At 42.9% G+C, this 20,177-nt stretch overlaps 1 protein-coding gene across 5 annotated transcripts in view; it reads left to right on the plus strand.

Annotated features, from left to right (window-relative positions):
• Positions 1 to 12,783, plus strand: part of DLG2 (discs large MAGUK scaffold protein 2) — a 1,239,761-nt gene extending 1,226,978 nt beyond the window's left edge. For all 5 annotated transcript variants that reach the window (XM_088479798.1, XM_088479797.1, XM_088479799.1 and 2 more), the window contains 4 exons: positions 1,768 to 1,940; positions 2,734 to 2,843; positions 5,965 to 6,056; positions 9,134 to 12,783. In XM_088479798.1, coding sequence (XP_088335924.1) covers positions 1,768 to 1,940; positions 2,734 to 2,843; positions 5,965 to 6,056; positions 9,134 to 9,240 — 482 coding nt within the window. In that variant the 3' untranslated portion in view covers positions 9,241 to 12,783. The remainder of the gene's footprint in view (positions 1 to 1,767; positions 1,941 to 2,733; positions 2,844 to 5,964; positions 6,057 to 9,133) is intronic.
• The last annotated feature ends 7,394 nt before the right edge of the window (positions 12,784 to 20,177 follow it).

The raw sequence follows: 20,177 nt of genomic DNA on the forward strand, positions 1-20,177 counted from the left end.
CTAGTGCCTGTAGTTCTCCACTTCATACGTGCAGGTCCACCTAGCCCTTTGCTGGCTGGTGCCTGTAGTTCTCCACTTCATATGTGCAGGTCCACCTAGCCCTTTGCTGGCTGGTGCCTGTAGTTCTCCACTTCATATGTGCAGGTCCACCTAGCCTTTCGCTGGCTGGTGCCTGTAGTTCTCCACTTCATACGTGCAGGTCCACCTAGCCCTTTGCTGGCTGGTGCCTGTAGTTCTCCACTTCATACTTCAGGTCCACCTAGCCCTTTGCTGGCTGGTGCCTGTAGTTCTCCACTTCATATGTGCAGGTCCACCTAGCCCTTTGCTGGCTGGTGCCTGTAGTTCCTCAGCTTCACACACATCTCACATAACTTCTTTTGCACTCTGCCTCTCCTTTGTCTCTTCTAAGACAATATACAGAGTGTCTCATACACAGTCTGCCTCTCTCTGCTCCCCTTCTCTTTCACATGGGACAGCAATATACAGACTTTTCTATTGCAGCTATCAGACGCTCAGCTGCTGCCCATCCCTATCCTACAGGAATGGCTCCTATAGCCACACTGCTACCACAGTGACCCCCCCTTTAATGGCTGCTTGGTGGCTTTTATGCATAAGGGACTCCTCTGGTACCTTAACAGTAAAAGCTCCTGGGAAATTCCTCTTCCCCATCTCTTCAACACATATACTTGCGTCTCTTACCCCTCTCATGGGTGCTGAACACTTCACTGGGCTGCTCACACTGCAACCTTCCAGCTCTTTCTCTGTGGTCTCTCACAGACTTTATCTCAGTGGTCTCACTCTAGACCTATTTCTCCTTTGGCGTTAGATGGGCATCGTGGCAGTCACCACGGCCCCGCCAATCTCCCCCTGCCAGGGGAGCACAAGGGCTACATTTCTGCTTCCAGTTCTGAAGCTTCCCAAAGATGTCTGCTCTCTCCCAAATCCTTCTTCCCAACTCCCTTTGTTCTCTCCCCCTCCTCCCTCTGCTCTGCCAGCTACACACCCAGTCTTCCCACCCCTGCGTGTCTATCTCTCCAGCCCCTCCTTTACCTGAAAACTGATCCGGGTCTCAGGCATGTAATATCTACAACAGGAAGCAAGCTCTAACACTGAGAGGGGTGTATTTACAAATACCATCCCTTAGAGGGTGTTACAATTGGTTACAGGCTTTTTGAGCCATTTAAATAATCATGAGTAGGACGCCAGTGGGGAAGCAGGCGGTTCTTGCGGATTACAGCATAATGCGTATGCGTGGAAAAAGGAATCAGGGACTGCGCAGATTCAGACTTACACTGACAGAGATCATTCCCGCGAACGGACTGATCTACCTGTGAACGGACAACACTTTCCGTGAAATGGGTGTTTCGGTTTGGCAACTAGGGGGGGGCGACTATGTGTTCGCACGGGACAGCCCCGTTATGTGGGAGTGGCATGGGAGTGCCGTGGGCAGGTGATTCCACTTCCATTTTATTTTAGTTGAGGAAACTTTCGAACGCGCTGCTGGCTGCTCCCCCCATTTCAGAGTCATTTACATACGGACAAAGCTGTTAATAAATGAACACATTGGGGGCTCATGCACCAGAGTGATCACGTAAACGACTGGTAAAATCGTTTCGAGGGCCTAGTAGAATTTGTGTAAGTTTTATTGGTAAAATTCACTTGAAATAATTTGTTTTTTGCCGTATGTCCAAGTTATATAATGCTCACTATCATGGAGTGTACGTTGGCAAATGTCCCTGTGTTTACTTGGCGCTTTTTCCTGTACAGATACAACAAGACCAAAGAGAGATTACGAAGTGGACGGCAGAGATTACCATTTTGTCATATCTAGGGAACAGATGGAAAAGGACATTCAGGAGCACAAATTCATAGAGGCTGGGCAATACAACGACAATTTGTATGGAACTAGTGTACAATCTGTAAAGTTTGTGGCGGAAAGGGTAAGTTCATGCTTTGCCTACTAATGCTAAAGATTAATATTTCCACTACATGATAGAAGCATCTATCTAGGCCTTAGGAAATCAAACATTCTCCTTAGAAGCTGTTCTGAAATTTGGACCATGCCTAAAATGACTATATTATCCCTGCCTTTCCCCCACTGCCCTGGTGTAAGCCCTTAGCAGTAAGCCCTGCCTTTCCCCCACTGCCCCGGTGTAAGTGCTTAGCAGTAACCCCTGCCTTTCCACCACTGCCACGGTGTAAGCCCTGCCTTTCCCCCACTGCCCTGGTGTAAGCCCTTAGCAGTAAGCCCTGCCTTTCCCCCACTGCCCTGGTGTAAACCCTTAGCAGTAAGCCCTGCCTTTCCCCCACTGCCCTGGTGTAAGCCCTTTGCAGTAAGCCCTGCCTTCCCCCACTGCCCTGGTGTAAGCCCTTAGCAGAGCTCCTCACAGTGACTGTAAGAGATGGGGATCTGTGTATATGGCATTCCTAACAAGGAGTACCCGTTATCTGCTTCTTTTCCAATTTGGTTTTTATGAACTCTCTGGATTAGGAATTTCTGGATAAGAAATACAATATTTGTATATAAACTATACACATATTGTAGTCCTCATTTACAATTGGGAGCAGCTAATGCAATACTTCGGCATGTAGCATCCAAATACTGAGCTGTTTTATTTATACATAATTTAGAGTTGAGCTAGGACACCCGCTCCCCACTTCAATACTAATTACACATTGCCACCCCCCTTTCAATGTTGTGCTCTAATATGTTTGTTTGTTCCCATGTAACAGGGAAAGCACTGTATTCTAGACGTATCAGGAAACGCTATCAAGCGACTACAAGTAGCACAACTTTATCCTATAGCGATCTTCATAAAACCCAAATCCGTGGAGTCATTAATGTGAGTATGTAGCATGACATGGATGGGGAGATATGAGACTATGAGAAATGAGGGACATTTTGCATGGAATGTTAGATTGGTCTGTGGAACGGCCATTAATTATGGGAGGAGCCAGAGGAAGCACATGGGAGGGGATAACTACTGTATAGGGAACATGTAATGGGCAGGAGAGGGGACTTTATATAGCAAGAAGTAGTCTTCTCCCCATTCACCTTACACCTCTCCTTAATCACCTCCTCTGCCGTCACGGCCAGATTATGGCGAGTCCCAAAAAGTGCAGAATTGGGGTTTTGGGGTGCAACGTTGCGTTAACCCCGTGCAGCCTTCAGACAGTCCCCCAAAGGTAAACTGTGTCAATTTTTTTTTCAAAGCCACTTAAGGACACCCCAAAAAAATCACTTTGAATTTGGGGGCGAAAAAAAAAATGTTGGGGGACAAAGATAAAAAAAACTTGACTCTGGGGGGGTCCCCAAGTATGCCCCAAGTGTTGCTTTTTTTTTGCAGGTGCTTGCGGCAGGTGGATTTTTCATGATTTTTTCAACTTTAGCAACTTTAAAATATGCTGGCCCCCATTTTCAAGTACCCCAAATTTGCTGGGATAAGTTATTTTCTGGAAAAAATACTCCTGGATACTATTCTGCATCACATATAGAAAAACGCTATTTAGCAGCTATTGAGCCCGTTCAAAAACACCAAATACCAAGCCAAATCGGGGGGTACCATAGCTAACCCCCATGTCAGAGCATCTTTTGGGGGGTGTCAGGCTGATTCCCCTAATCTGACATGACTTTCCGCCTGTTCAAGTTTCACCGGGTCCCGTTTTCGCGTACTTCCATATTGAATATGAGGCAAAGCGGGCACGGGCGCGATACTTTTCCGCCTACAAAAGACGCGATGTAGGCGAAAAGTCTGGGAGGCGGAAAAGTATCGCGGATCCGCTGTAATTGAATACGGCTCATAGCAGTAATTGAATAAGCTGGGACTGGCACTGGCAAAGCTTCCAAGTCCTTCAAAGGGCGGAGTCTCTGCTTTCAGGACCTCATTCAGAGGAGCTCGCAAATTGCGAGAGCTCGCTCTAAATGAGGGCGGCCGCATCTCTAAAATGAGCCGGCCTCCTGGCCCCCACTAAGCTGTGGGCGGCCACCCACAGCTTTATTGAGCGGCCAGGTTGATGGTCGCGATGGTCAAGAGCATCGCGACCATCGGGGCTTGCGACGAGACCCTTGTGGTAGGGTCTCGTCTACCGCAAGCCCCAGGGAGCCGGAAGCTCACCACTGACATCACGTCAGGCGTTCCGTTTGGCAAGCCACCCCCCCCGCCCCACCTACAAAACGGGGCGAGCTGTCCATCACCATCCACAGCTGCCCCTTTTGTAGTAAGCCCTGGAGCGAGAGAATTTCTCTCTCCGGGGCTTGCGCACGCGCAGTGCGGCCGCTGCGCGTGCACAGGACCTCTACAACGACCCGCTTGCGAGCGGGTCTGAATGAGACCCTCAGTGAGTTGCTTGACCAAGATCCTAATACAGGGGCGGGCAACCTGACACACTCCAGGGGCTGCACGTGCCGCCCTCTAGCCTATGAAAGTGGCGCATATTTCCCTTAATTTCAGTAAAAAGTTAAAACTACACATGTAATCCAATAAAGACACAGCTAATATAACATCAGGAACTTGAATATGAGATTAACAAGTGCTACAAGGTATAACAAAGAAAAATGGCAGCAAAGCCGGATGGAGCTTGGGGCCGCCAGCGAAGGCTTAGAGGTCCGTCTTTTGTCCGTCAATGTCCTAACATAGGCTTGGTCATGGTATAACTAACTTATCAAAGAAAATATAATAATTGAATCCACTACTTTTGTCCCTGACATTATTTGAATGTGTTAAACTTTGTCCACTCCAAGCGATAACCCTATACCTTAACAATACGACAAACCGTGATTTATCTCATGTTTTGCTAAGGTGTATTGGGGCTACAAATGTGTTAAAGACTCCCTGATGACCCAGGATCTGGTAGCCTTAAGCCGCATATCGCATATCCACTACACTACTAATGAACGATTGAACGATAATGACATTGTACTGTCCAGGTCGAAGTTAATAACCTGCGCTCGCGCAAGCCCCGGAGCGAGAGAGAGAGTTTTGTAGGCGGGGCAGGGGGGTGCTACACAAACGGAGGCGTTCTCAAGCGAACGCCTGCCATTTTGTGGGCGGCCACACTGACATCAGCAGTAATGTCAGTGGGGAACTTCCTGCTCGATCCTGGGGCTTGCGGTTGCGGAGACCCAACCTTAGGGTCTCGTCACAAGCCCCGATGGTCACAAGCCCCGATGGTCCAATCATCAACCTGGTCGGTCGCTAAGCTGTGGGTGGTAACCCACAGCTTAGCTAGCGACCAGGAGGCTGCACTAAAAAAAGAAGCGGCCGCCCTCATTCAGAGAGAGCGATCGCTTCTTGCGACCGCCTCTGAATGAGGGCCATTGTGCCCACACTTAGCGATATGTCGTTCAGTGCCGGCACCCTCCATTGTCCCCGAACATGCCCAACCTCACAAAATCGTCAGGTTGGACAGTATGTTCAGGCGATGACAGATGCCGACAATGATATTCACTGCACGATTAATGGACGATTGAACAATAACAATGTCGTTGTGTAGTGGATATGCTCCTTTAGGCACACGGGGGCCACCCCGCTACCTGTAATTCTGATTATTACACGTGTGCTGTAATGGAGCCAGGGTGAAACTCATCAAGCGTTCATCATTAATTAATTCAGAATTAATAAGGCGACATTCACAATTGTGTAGCGCTGTCTCTGCTTTATAATTTTTTTGCGTATTCAAAAAGCCTCGCGCCATTCTATTTTCCTGTATGCTGCTGGGACTATTCTGTATTCACAACTACTGATAAGTGAATGTTATTTAAACCATAGATATTTTTGATGTGTTCGTTATCGTACTGACTTACTGATAACACACCGCCCACTCATTACCATGACCACACCTACTACCTTCCCGCGCAGCGCTTGGCGTCTTGGTTACCGTCCTTTTCCTGTGGTTGCAGCACTGACTTGTGTCCTTGGAAAGTTACTAAAATACAATTTCTCTGTTTCATTTTATTTCCTTAAGGGAAATTAGCAAACGCCTGACAGAAGAACAGGCCAAGAAAACCTATGATCGAGCACTGAAATTAGAACAGGAATTTGGGGAGTTTTTTACAGGTAACTCATTAGCTGCTTATTATTTAAGAAATAAATCTTCCGTCTTTTGCTAAGTATATATCGGAGCTACGGTAATCTGCGTATTCACTAAATTGGAAAATTTGCATAAAATAATGAGATTTCCCCCTTGCGCTACGTCAAAGTTGTGCCAGCAATTCTTCAGGTAAATCGGCTCCTAAACACCAATATGGTATAAAAGCTTTTTAGCTTTATGGCGTTTAATCCAGATATATAATAATTAGAGAGCCGAGCATACCACTATAGGCAGGGCTGGATTAGTGGGGAGGGGGGCAACAGGGGCAGTCGCCCCGGGACCCCCACACACAGAGGCACCCTCACACAGGTTCAGTGTGACCCTGCCGAGAACAGGTGTCCAGCTCCATCTGTTCCCGGAAGGAGGCTCAGCTGCCGGGGCTCTGTGTTCCGAATGCAGCAGCACTGTCAGCGCTGCTGCATACAGCGCAGAGAGGCTCCGGAGTCCCCTCATCGGCGTTACGTGACTGATCACATCCTTGATGCTGATGAGGGGACTAGGGAGCAGGGTTGATGCTAGATCCAGGTTGGCGGGGAGCAGCTCTGCCGGGAGGTCGTGTCTGGTAACGGTGAGCAATCAGCGCCGCGGCGGGGATGGAGCAGTAGGCTCGGTGTGACTGGAGGGGGAGGGGACCCCACACTTAGTTGCCATCGGGTCCCCACAGGTCTTAATCCGGCCCTGACTATAGGATATACGCTCGTCTCCTTACGTACAGGTCTCAGAAGCGCGATGCCTTCATTCTGCTCACAGGGTTACAACTGATGGCAATGAAGAAATGAGCCCAAGGGGATTTATACCCGGCCTTCGGCTTCAGATGGACACTACTCCATTACACTTTGGATGGGTGCCTGCGCAAAGATTTATGGGGTGATGCAGCAGACCTTCTAAAGAGGACAAGTGAAGACGTTTCCCAGAGCAACCAATCAGCTTCTAGCTACCATTTATTTAGCACACTACATAAATTGTTTGCTGGAAGATGATTGGTTGCTATGTGAAACTTCTTCACTTGTCCTCTTTAGAAGGTTTGATATATCCTACACACACACACACACACACACACACACACTCACACACACACACACACACTCTCACACACACACACACTCTCACACACACACACACACACACACACTCTCACACACACACACACACTCACACACACACACACTCTCACACACACACACACACATTCTGATTCCTCTCTCAGGACCTGATTCACTACAGATCGCAGCTGCGATTACGCACGCAGCCTCACTGCGATGATATGCTAATGCCTGCGATCGCTATGCCCTCACAGCACAACATAAGGACGCCCACCTTACCTTACACACGTCTGTAATGTTCTGCAAATCTGCGAAAACATCGGTACAATAGAGTACCATCGGAGCCTCACGCACACTTGCACAAGCTCTGACCTTACTCAGGAATCGCTGACCTCATCGCACGCAGTGAGTACACAGGCTGCGTATACCATCGCAGTAGCTAATTTGTGCACGCCCCTATAACGGCGTTAAAACGCACTGGCACTCCTGCGTTTTGCAGATCACTCCCCCCAGTCACCATCCCCAAACGGTACTTCCTGTCAATCACTCTGAGATGGGTCTGCGTAGTCGCTGCGATCGCAGTCCAGATACCAGTGGAGTGTTCTTGAACAAGCACTGCGATGCATACACATGCGCAGAACGCAACAATCGGCCGATCGCCTGCGTAATTGTAGTTGCGATCGCTGCTGAATCAGGCCCTCAGTTTGAGATTTACTTTGTTTTATAAAATTGGATTTTGGGACCTGATTTTTATTATAGATGTGTGTTTATCATTTTGTATTAACTTGGAAGATAATGAAAAATGATGACTTTTCTCAGTATGGTTCCCCTGTGCATCAAACCTGGGTTTGATCATTTTAGTCAGTGGAGAAATGGGAGCCATTACCCTATAGCTGTATCTGCAAGGGGCTGGGTACAGGACGCCGGAGGTCAGAATGCTGACGCCGACATTCCGACAGGGTTAGGATAGTGATACTATAGTATACTAATCCTACCCATACTTCTAAACCTAACCCTACCCTCCCCACAGCCTACACCTAACCCTCCCCTCCTAGTGCCTAACCCTAGCCCTTCCCCTAGTGCCTGAACCTCCCCCTAGTGCCTGACCCTAACCCTCCCCCTAGTGCCTGACCCTCACCCTCCCTCTAGTGCCTAACCCTAGGTCTCCTCCTAGTGCCTGACCCTAACCCTCCCCCTAGTGCCTGACCCTAACCCTTCCCCTAGTGCCTGACTCCCAACCCTCCCCCTAGTGCCTGACTCCTAACCCTCCCCCTAGTGCCTGACCCTAACCATCCCTCTAGTGCCTGACCCTAACCCTCCCCCTAGTGCCTAACCCTCCCCCTAGTGCCTAACCCCCAACCCTCCCCCTACTGCCTGATTCTAACTCTCCCCCTAGTGCCTGACCCTAACCCTTCCCCCAGTGCCTGACCCTAATCCTCCCCCTAGTGCCTGACCCTAACCCTCCCCCTAGTGCCTGACCCTAATCCTCCCCCTAGTGCCTGACCCTAACCCTCCCCCTAGTGCCTAACCCTAACCCTCCCCCTAGTGCCTGACCCCCAACCCTCCCCCTAGTGCCTGATTCTAACCCTCCCCCTAGTGCCTGACCCTAACCCTCCCCCTAGTGCCTGACCCTAACCCATTCCCTAGAGCCTGACCCTAACCCTCCCCCTAGCCCCAATACTTACTGTCGGGATGCCGGTGCTGGGATTCTGCACCACCTATGAATTCACTAGAGAGATGCCCAGTACAGTTAGAGTACTTCCCATTTAAGCATAGTGGTTATTTAATATCACAGCATAGATAATGGCCGTGTAGCATAGAAAACAGCCTTGGATACAAAGAGACAGGGTTCCATAAAATATACAGATAAGAATCTAATATCATCTAGCATTACACATAACATAATTGCCTATAGCTAAAAGTACCTGCGATAATAAAATGTGTAAAACACAATAGTAACACATTTCAAACTAACGCGACAACACTTTCCTATTTTGCAGCAATTGTTCAAGGCGACACATTGGATGATATATATAACACATGCAAACTGGTAATTGAAGAACAATCTGGACCCTTCATCTGGATTCCTTCAAAAGAGAAGTTATAATGTAGCTACAAACATTAATTTAAAACTGGAACTTAAAAGAATTCCCTTAAATCTTTCTTTGAACATTTTTTTTTTTATTTAAAAAAAAAAGAAAAAAGTTTTGTTGTAATTGCGATCTTGCGGTCTGTGAGATTTCACTGAATGTACAGCAAAAATATTGGGTCTTCAAAGGGAAAAAGTGGATTCACAATGCTGGTGGGGCCGCCATTGCATGGACAGTAAGTAGTCGCTAAACCCTCCACCGTTAAAGGAATTACTTACATAGAAGAAGTTTAGTGCTCAAGATCATGCAAATCTGCATCCACCGCTCAAGACCTGTTCATGTGCTCGCGGCATGGAACGCAACAAAGAAATTACATGGACTTTTGTTGTACTCGCTGATCTTGACGTGCCAGTTGCTCAATGAAAAATATCTTAATCCAGCCTCCTAATCTTTTTATCCCTACACACACATGAACAGTATTTCCATACATACAATTTTTTTTTTCATTGAAATTTCTTGGTAAAAAAAAAAAAAATAGACGCAACTTTGAACAGGTTAGCATGATTAGTATAACATATATCATTTTACGAAGGTTTGTCCGTTGTTGTCGTCTTTGTGTTGAACGTTGGTTCTTGGTTTCGGAAGTGTTCATTTTCGTTAGATTAAATGTTTTTGTGTTTGTTTTTGTCCATATAAAACATCATTATTTATTCCGTTATCACAGGCAAGAGAACGTCCGAAAAAAACGTAAATGCATGTTTCTCGTTCTGCATTTATTTTTCATGAAACGTATAACTCAGTCCGTCGCCTTCCACTTTTAACCACTTGTCATTTATGTCTCTAGGACTTTTACTGTATCATTTATTTATTATTGTGTTGCTTTATTTAAAACAAAAAAAATGAGTACAGAATAACTGACTTATGTCACGGAATTTGTAGTGAGACATTTTGTATTGAAAATGTTTGAAAGCTGAAAGAATGTGACGTTAGATTTGACTGTTGTTCCTTTTCTTAAACAGATTGCTATTTACTATATGTTTTATAGCCGAGAGAGGCAGAATGCTATAAAGGTTATTGTTTTGCGATAGGAAAATAAGTAGTAGCAAACCGTGTCTGACCTGAAAAATGAACGCCATAGGAAAATGATTGGGCATGATGGTAAAAGTGGTAAGAAGATGACCTTATACTTGGGCCCCACAAACTGGCAGCATCGATGGTGGAAGTAGCTCGCCTGATGGAGGCAAAATGGATGAGTCTTTATCTATTTGGCTGCATATGTGTACTTTGATCCTGCAGCCAGGGGCGGATTGGGCCGACCGGGAAGCAGGGCCGGTCCCTTTGTCGCCTTTAGAGGCCGGTGGCCGCCCTTCCCTCACTCTGCTTTGCAGGCCGGCTGCCGTGATCGGAGCTCAGCTCCGATCGGGCAGCATTACTGTTACTGTACCTAAAGTAAAATGGCTGACGGGGGAGCTGCTGCGCATGCCCAGTCGCAGCAGCTCCTCCCATAAGCCTTTGCGGAGCCTGTCAGTCACCACTGGCGGCTCCGCCTCCAGACAGCCTGCGGACCGCCTTTGGGACCTTCTATATGCATGCCGCTATAGTACAACAAGCAGCCTCTGCACACACAGACGGTACAGCTGCAGCTTGCACACTGGAGCCTGCAGCCTGCAAATTCTGACTGTGTCACAGTAGTAGTGTGATAGTCAGTAAGTAAACTATCTTATTCTGTCTAAAAAATGTCTACCAACCAAGAATATATATATCTTTATATATGTCTATCTATATATTGTCCAAATAAGCCGGCACTCACTCATCCATAGTACATCTGGTCCTGGTGCCTGTAAAGTTATAATCCATGTAGATTCCAAGAAAAAACGGCACTCAAAGGACACAATTTCAAGATGCAAGAAGAACGAATAGTGTATTCACATATAGATATATATAGATATATAATTATATATATAGCGTGCCGACCATCCACTTGCAGAATATATATATATATATATATATATAGGGCGCCTTAGTTCTTGCACATTCGGACTATGCACCATACAAGGGGTTAGTAGTAGCTGTGACTGCGTCCAATTTAGAATCAGGCCTTATAAGGACCCCACCCTCCAACAGCCCACCCCCATTAGGGCTGCTTCCAAAAATTTCCTGGGCTGGTTTTCCATCACAACCCGCCCCTGCATGTTGCTCTGTGCTGGTACCTCTTATATTCTATCTCTACTGCCTGTAGACTATACTTGCCAACTCTCCCTGATTGTCAACGAGACTCCCTGAAATAGTAGTAATCTCCCTGACTGCCTCTAGCAATTGCACCTTACCCCCATTATGAAGCTGTTACAGGGCCGACTCTAGGGGTGTTCGACCAGTGCGGTCGAACAGGGGCGCCACCCATAGAGGGCGCACCCCTCCCCAACATCCCGATTTCAGCGGGACAGTACTGCCCCGCTGTTACACCCGTGGGCCGAAGTGGCCCACGGGTGGTCAAATCGGGAGGCTGGGGACCCCCACTGCTGCGGTGCTGGACCCCTGGAGTGTGAATGATGGGAGAGGGCTGGGGGAAGCCCAGCCAGTGACGGAAGGCTGGGCTTTACCCCCCAGCCTGTCGTTATTTGGAGGCATGCCATGCGGGCACGCCTCAAAATAACGTCACTTAGGGGACGTGGCATATGGTAATGAGGTCACACCACCCAATTTCGGTCGCACGCGGATTTGCCACGCGTGATTGCAGGACGCAGAGTACCGGCCCGGCACATCGAGCTCAGACTCCTGGAGCCGGCCCTGAGCTGTTATATACAAAAAACAGATATATATATATATATATATATATATATATACATTCAAATTGATTGATAGTGGATTTAGGGCCTGAATCAGCATGGATGGCTATTGCGATCGCGCACGAAGGTCTTCTGTGAAAATATGCTAATGAATGCAATCACAAAGCCATTGCACAGCCAGCATAGAGACGCCCACTTCCCCTATCTCACATTCATAATACCTTACAGTCCTGCATATACATCGTGAACATGGAGTATCATTGGCCCCTCCTGCACAATTACAGCAGCTCTGACCTTACTCAGAAATTGCTAACCTCGTCGCCTGCGTTTCTCCAACCACTCCCCCGTCACCACCCCCAAACGCTCACCGCCTGTCACTCACTCTGCGAAGGGGTTCCCGTGTTCTGCGTGATCGATATGCGATCGCAGTTCAGTCGCTGCGCTCGCGTACTGTGGTGCATATGCATGCGCAGTACATACCATCGGCTAATCTGCGTACGCTGTTGCAGTTGCGATCCGTAATGAATCAGGTCTTTATTTCACTAACGCCCACTGCATAGCAAAGAGGACTGCATTAAATACATTCACAGAACTACAATAATTTCTTTGCTATGTTCACTTTAAACTAATTTTCCTTTGTACTGTGTAATGGTAATGAATGAATAATATATGTAAGGAAGTTAGAAGACTGTGGGAGTTACTGTATATCACGGTGTAAGGAGTAATGATGTTCTGTAAACCATAGGAACTAACTTTTGCTTCTTAAGAGGTCTATTTACTAAGCAGTGTTAGGAGACAGAGTGAAAAGTGATAAGGTGCCAGCCAATCAGCTCCTAACTGTCATTTTTCAAACACTGATTGGCTGGCACCTTATCACTTTTCACTCTGTCTCCTAACACTGCTTAGTAAATAGACCCCTAAATCTTTAACTCCAGACCCCTTTCACGACATAGACCTGTGAAATCCTTAAAGGTAAAACTATTTTGTCTTAAAAATTATTTGAAATGAACGAAAAAACATGACCTACCAAAACCCTCCATTCCCCATGGGTAGTAATATACAATTTAATAGGTTAATAATTGGAAAGGAATTTTTGTAGATTAAATGATTTAATCGTCTTGTTTTTTAGCTAATTTTCACAAAATTCGACTGATGTAGATTGAGACTAGTCCAGGATGTAAGATTTGGTTACAATTTCTTGTGCAGATCATTCATGATTAAATAGCTGCTTTATTAAGGGTACCTGATGTATCAGCAGCCAATCTGTTCCTTACTTGCACTTATGGCGGCTGCACTAACACTAAGGGGGAGGTGGAGCAACCAATCAGATTTTAGCTATCATTTATCTAGTATATTTAATTAAATCATAGGCAGAATCTGGCAACATCTACAATTGCACTCTTTACAAGGTTTGATAAATCTTCCCGTGATTGTCCTAATTTCCTTTCTCTTCCCGGTCCTGCATTTACCCCTTACAGCTTTTCCACATCTGAAAGAACTTTCATACCAAGCTGATTATCTGTCAGCCAATACAATGTTGTTATTTGGCTCTAACCATTCCCCTGGCACTCACCATACAATGAGCTGAACAACTCATAGAAATATTAATGGGATGAAACATCCTCTTTTCTTATTTAATTTCCTTCTGGGTCAGCCCTAATGTAAAAATCTACTTAGAATGCCCCAGCACTCCGGATTCTGTCAGGCAAACGAGACTAATTAAAGCAGTGTCTAGGTATTAATAAAATACAGACGTCTCAGTAATATACATTTGCAAATATATATGGTAAACTGTCCGCAAATTTAAAGGCAATCCCAAAGATGAAAAACACCCATAAGGCCATGTCCAATTAGCCACGATAACAACTTTTTTCCAGATAAGTTTTCGTTTCTTAGAACAATTCGGGAAAAATAGTTATCGTGAAATCCTACTAGCCGCGTTTTTTTGTATATGTGAACACTGTACAGGAATTATCGCAAATTACTTTTCACCATCTACGAGTAGGTGATTAGTTGTGCGAAATACCTATTTTGGGGTAAAAATGTTGGAACTTGGTTCAGAACCCCTTGGACACTCATACCCTTAATGACTAATTAGGCAAAAATAATTTTTTAATTAGCTTAATTTGGCTAATAATGACTTGTCTTTTTTGGGGTGAAAAAATAAAAAGTGTTGGATAATGGGTTTAATGTAGTGGGTCAGGTATTTTGGGGGGCTGTATGGATGGGATAGGTGTTTTAAGCTTTGCAGGTGGCTGCACTAGGTGTATTTCAAAAATGTTTTAAAAGTGCCCTAAAATGGCACAAAAATATACTTGCTCCCATTTTAATGTTTTATATAATTTTTTCACTGTTATAGAAAAATGCATACAACAGCCATTTGACACAATTTAAGAACCTCAAATGTTCACTAACACACTTCTATACTATTCCCCTCTGTTAGTTTACCTTTTTGGGGGGGTACAGGCTGATTTTCCCATTTTCACCTGCACTTTTCGCCAACTTTCAATGCAAGAATTATCGGGCAAATGTGTTATCACGCCTTTTGCAGTAGGGTTGCCCGATAAACAGGAGTGAGCAAAAAGCGGCAGATTCAGGCGATTGGTCCATTATCGCGGCTAATTGGATATGGCCCATAGTGGGTGATATATATTCATGCATTTTTAAAATAAAAACAAAACATTGTATTTTTAGTGAAGCTTTAAATGGGGAACATCATGCATTTTTTATTTCATATAGCTAAATTGATAATAAGATTATTTGGAAAATTCTTGTTATTTTCATATATCTAGAATCATCCTGCACTCACATCTTAAGAATACATCTTTGGGCCCATAAATTATCATGGGCCCATGATCGGCCCCATAAATAACCACAATTATTCCACAGAAGGAAGGAAGCACTCACCAGTTGAGATAAAATGTTCACTTTTTATTTATGATTAAACATTATTATTTGTTTGCAAATATACCACAAATCTGGTACTTAGGTCAAATTGAACATTTTATCTCAACCGGTGAGTGCTTCCTTCCGTCTGTGGAATAATTGTGGATATATATATATTATATATATAATTTAAACATGCTGGCTGGTATTTGTCATTTCACACTGAAAAGATAGAATTCTAGGCTTTCAGATCCATCTCCTTCCCGATTCACTACAACAGAACCTGGAAGGCTGCCATCACCACTCTCGCTAACTGTTACTTTGCTTCAACGTTTAACCCTTACCGCTGCAGATTACTTAATGAATTAAATATTGTCCAATCACAAAGCATTAGTAAAATGAATAACAATGTTTGGAAATCATTCTATTATGAATTCTGGTGAAATATAACAAAAAAACACAGTTGACTATATAAATAATTTAAATTAGCTGGAGTAACCTAAAAAAAATATATAAATATATATATACTGTGTGTATATATATGTTTTTATTCCAGCTCATTCAAATATTTAAATAATTTATACAGTAAGTTGTTTATATATATATATATTATATATATGACTGTATAAATGTATTAAATATTTGAATGAGCTGGAATAAACAAGTCAATGAATAACCAGGTGGTTTAAAATCAAAATTGAGAATTTGTTTTTCTCCTGCCTCATAAGATTAAAATATTGATTTTAGTTCTATTTTTTTCACAGCTTAGCTTGATCCTTATTTTTAATTAATAATATTTGTTGTCTCGTGTGCTGTGCTTCCCATCAAGGGGAACACTGGCTAAGTACAATCAGTTCTTCATTTTTTAGGCTTTGTGTTGTTTTTTTATCATCTATCTATGTCTGTCTCTATTCATTACTGAAATAACACTGCACTTTTATGTATATATGTAAATATATACAGTATATACATACATCTAAATGTGTAAGAGAACAAGCAGAATCCATGTGGAATTGTGTCTAACTGTATTTATGTTACCCTCATTTGTTTACATCTCTGAATGTTTTGAAAATTATGTTAAAATGACCATATTGCTCCGTTTAAATTCTGTATCTGCAGCACTTATGAACCTGTACTATACAAAAAGCAGAACAACAAATTCCAATAAAATAAAAATATCTATTGTACACATTTCAGACCACAGTGGTGCTACAAAGGTATTGGGTGTAATATACCTCATTTAGAGTAACAGGCAGGACATTAGTACTGTAGAACATGAAATAACGCTAAATCGTCAATGGGGAGATGCCAGAACACACTATCGGTGCTACGTATATTAGAGTGTAACAATACCGGGTCTGAGAGCAACCAAACATATCATGGTTTGCTTATCACTGTTATATCTGGGTGACATTCTGCTGTTGTTCAATACAGATTTCCTATTAAATTCAATGTATTGTTTTTTATTTATTTGTTGTTTGTTAAACCTTAAGTACAGTACGTAGACAATGTTTTTAAACTGAGTGCATACATTTACTGGTACAAAGTTGGCAAATTGCAAAGTGGTGGAAATATGTTTTTGTTTTCTGTCTTGAGAACTATAGCTGGGAACATCTGTGAACATATGTTTAAAGAGCACTGTAAAATGGTACCTTGTTAGTTCTGTCCAAATTTGTATTTTAGTCATTTGTTTGCTTTAAAAAGAAAAATTATGTCTTGTAAATATTTCCAGGAGGTTGCAAATTGCTGTTCTAGTTTTTTTTCATTAAGAAAAAGCAAACTAACTTCAGGAGCTTTAAACCATCAACACTTCATTATATTAGACATTTATAAGTTATTTTCAGTTGCTGTTCCTTTAATTAGTCTAAAGTCATTTTCGTGAGGGTCTGTCATTAACATTTATCAACCTCCTAAGCTAATTTATGTTGTTTTTATAACGTATTCAGCCACCAGTTCTTCCAGTGATAGCAAGTTGATGACTTTACAGGGATCCACACCCCCATCCAGCCATGTTGTGGGCTGGACCACTATGATGCATCAATCAAATAGAAACTAATAATCCTGGTTCCTAGTGACCTGATAGGCTACAGTCTCATGAATATTGGGCCAGCCCGGAAATGGCTGCCTCTACATTCTGTGACGCTTATAATTGGTGATATTTTCTAGAGATCAGGGACTCTATAATTCAGAGTGTGATACTGTATCAGTTCTTACTGATAAACTAGATGTTTATGTTTGATGCCTAATTTGGCCAGGTGCTGCCAACCTTGTTTTTACATTTTTATTATGTGGCGATTGGAGGTCCCAAGGGTGCTACCCAGAAGGCCACTGTCTGGGGAAGATTACATACTGTATATATATTATAACATTTCTGTCCTACACCTGTCTTTTCTTTTCAATCCACATACGCATGTTATTTATTAGCAAATCTTCTGACAATAATTCCTGATGTCTTAAAAGTTTAAAATAATATTTAAAAGGTTTGCATTAGTTTGGACCACCTACCATGTTACCAACAGCACAGATAAAATATTTACAAAGAATTTCCTAAAAAATTACAAATACAATGGAGCCACAGGAATCAAATTTTGTGGCGTTTTTAAACTGATTTCTACATTTTAACATATTTCAGTATGAATCTATGAAGGTGTATTTTTATTAGGACAATATTCTCTATATCCTGATAGCTGCAAAGTAATTATTATTACATTTAAAAGAACACAAAGAGGATCTTCTGCAGAAGAGGAGAAGATGCATGTTTATATACAGTAGGTCATTGTACCTGGTACTTTACAGCATAGATTCTGTAGCATGCAGCAAATTTAGATTTGTCATAATCTCTTTACAAATCTCTGGGCAGAAGTGAAGGAATTGGGTTTTATGGCAAAGACATTTTATCATTGCTTGTTTATGAAACCTATATTTCAGAGTAAATTGACATGTACAACTTGTGAAACATGTGGAAGCACCTGTATTGCCAATCATTTGGGCCACTATTTTTTGTCTCTGCATAATCCAGAGCCCTATAAAATATTTTACTGCTCATCCTGGTCAGACTTTTTATTATACATTATGTATGTGTTTTAGCTCTTATAATCTTATAATGATTACGCTATTAAAATGCTTAATCATTGTTATTCTAACTGTTTACATTGTGCAATTTAAAAGGAAGTTTTAGCTGAAATTACCTGTTATAGCTATTATTAGAGAAAATGAACATCCCAAAAAGGCTTTTGTTTGTACATACACCGATCCACATGCATTTTCAGAACATAGCAGGGGTCTAGCAGCAGATAAAGCGCCATTGGTAGCACCCACACCCCCTGCAATACCAGTGTTTTCACTACTGACCATTATCAAATTGATTATTTTTGCTAAATCATTATAGGTCTGCCCACATAAGCTGTCATAGGCTGCAAAGTCTCATATAGCCATAGGCACTCCTGATGCCTCACACCGCAGGGGCGGATCCATGATGCCGCATATCCCAATGAATCACATCAGAAAACCCCCATCCATTTTACTAGGAAAGTAGGCCTGGTTCGGTAGGGTTCCTTCCTCTCCTGGGAGTCAGTGAGAACTCCCTGAAATTCATGAGTCTCCCAGATATTCCGGGAGACTAGGCAAGTATGATATTATATATATGAAATAATGCACTTCCTACAACTAATTATAGTAGTATTAGAAGCCATAGAATATTGATGTCCTCATAATATTAAGAATATGAGAGTTTATAGAGGTTTATATACAGTAGTTTATTGTTTAAAATATTGACTTTTTCTTAGTTACCTCTAAGATTGCGTGATGGAAGTGGACACTTGCATCCTCCTAGGATAAATCTTACTCTTCTAGTGTGTTCCAATGACACTCCTACATGGCGTGAAAAACAAATCAGGAGCATTATAACAATTTACAAAGAAAAATATACACATTTGTTTTAAAATAAATTCCAATCTTGAGTTTCGCTTCCTGAGACTAGGTTACATTTCAGGGCTTTATTCAGAGATGAGCCTTATGGGACTCGTACAGAGACGCCCGCCGGCTACTGCACTAATCCACCACTGTGCACATTAAATTCGCATCATCAGTCGCGCCATGATACACTGCACCCACCCTATGAAGGCGCAAAATGCCGATCTTACATGACAGCCGAAATCAGTGCAACTACAGAAAAGTCCGCAGATGCTGACCCGTGGCACGTCCGTGTCTGGCTTACCCCCCAGAAACGTCCAATGAAATTCCACACCCTCAGTGTCCTCCAGCAGCAACCATCGGGGCACGTGTGCATTGCGACTCCAACACATGGGCAGACCGAATACATTGGCTGCTTGCGTTCGGCGTCGATAAAGCCGGCAGCTTTGATTCAGACCCAGAGTGACATACTCGGGGACACTGCTCTTCCATTCCGTTGTTCGAGAAAACAATATATAGCTGCAATTTATCATTCAGACTCTTCTCAGATGGATGATGGAAAATGTTACCCAGCTTTACACAGTCATTTCTTTCCTCCAAGATTGTGTCCTATTACCCTATACACAGACAATCTATCACTTATACTATAGCTTTAAGCAATGGGACATGTCTAAATAGAAGTATGCATTTCGTCTTCCATGCATCCATTATATACACAGGCACAGACGATGAGAATCAATCACTGATTACATGTGTACACCAATCATTATTATTATTATTATTATTATTATTTTTATAAATATGTACAGGAGAGATCTAAGCACATATGTTAAAGGTAATAAATCTAATAAAACATCTAATAATATGATCCTCTGGTGTTGTCACATACACAGAAAATAATATCTTTCCAGTTCTCAAGCTGCCAAGAAATCTGACAGACGGGAACAGTAATGACTATTTTTATACCTTTATTTTAAAACACATTTTACCCTCTTGATATTCAGAAACAAGTATCAGTCGGTCCCCGCTTTACAAAAATTGGGCCGTTTGAGATGATTTTGCAGAAGAAAACACAAGATCGATGCAGTGAAAACAAAGAAGTAGTGTTATGGAAACATTTAGAGAACTCGTTATCTTTGTTTGATCCATTAAACATTGGTGATCAATAAATGGCAGATCATTAATTTTTATGTGAAATAATTTGTAATCTTAAATCCCAATAATACAGTTTATGGTGTTCTGTTTTTTATGTAACTTATTTGTCATCTTAAATCCTAATATTACATATTTATGAAATTTTTATTTATTAATTTGTTTGCTTGAAACAACCTGAAAAAATATAAAATAACCACAATTACAGTTAATAATAA

Source organism: Taudactylus pleione, unplaced genomic scaffold, assembly GCF_031769625.1.
Source record: "Taudactylus pleione unplaced genomic scaffold, aTauple2 ptg000245l, whole genome shotgun sequence".
NCBI classification, from domain to species: Eukaryota; Metazoa; Chordata; class Amphibia; order Anura; family Myobatrachidae; genus Taudactylus; species Taudactylus pleione.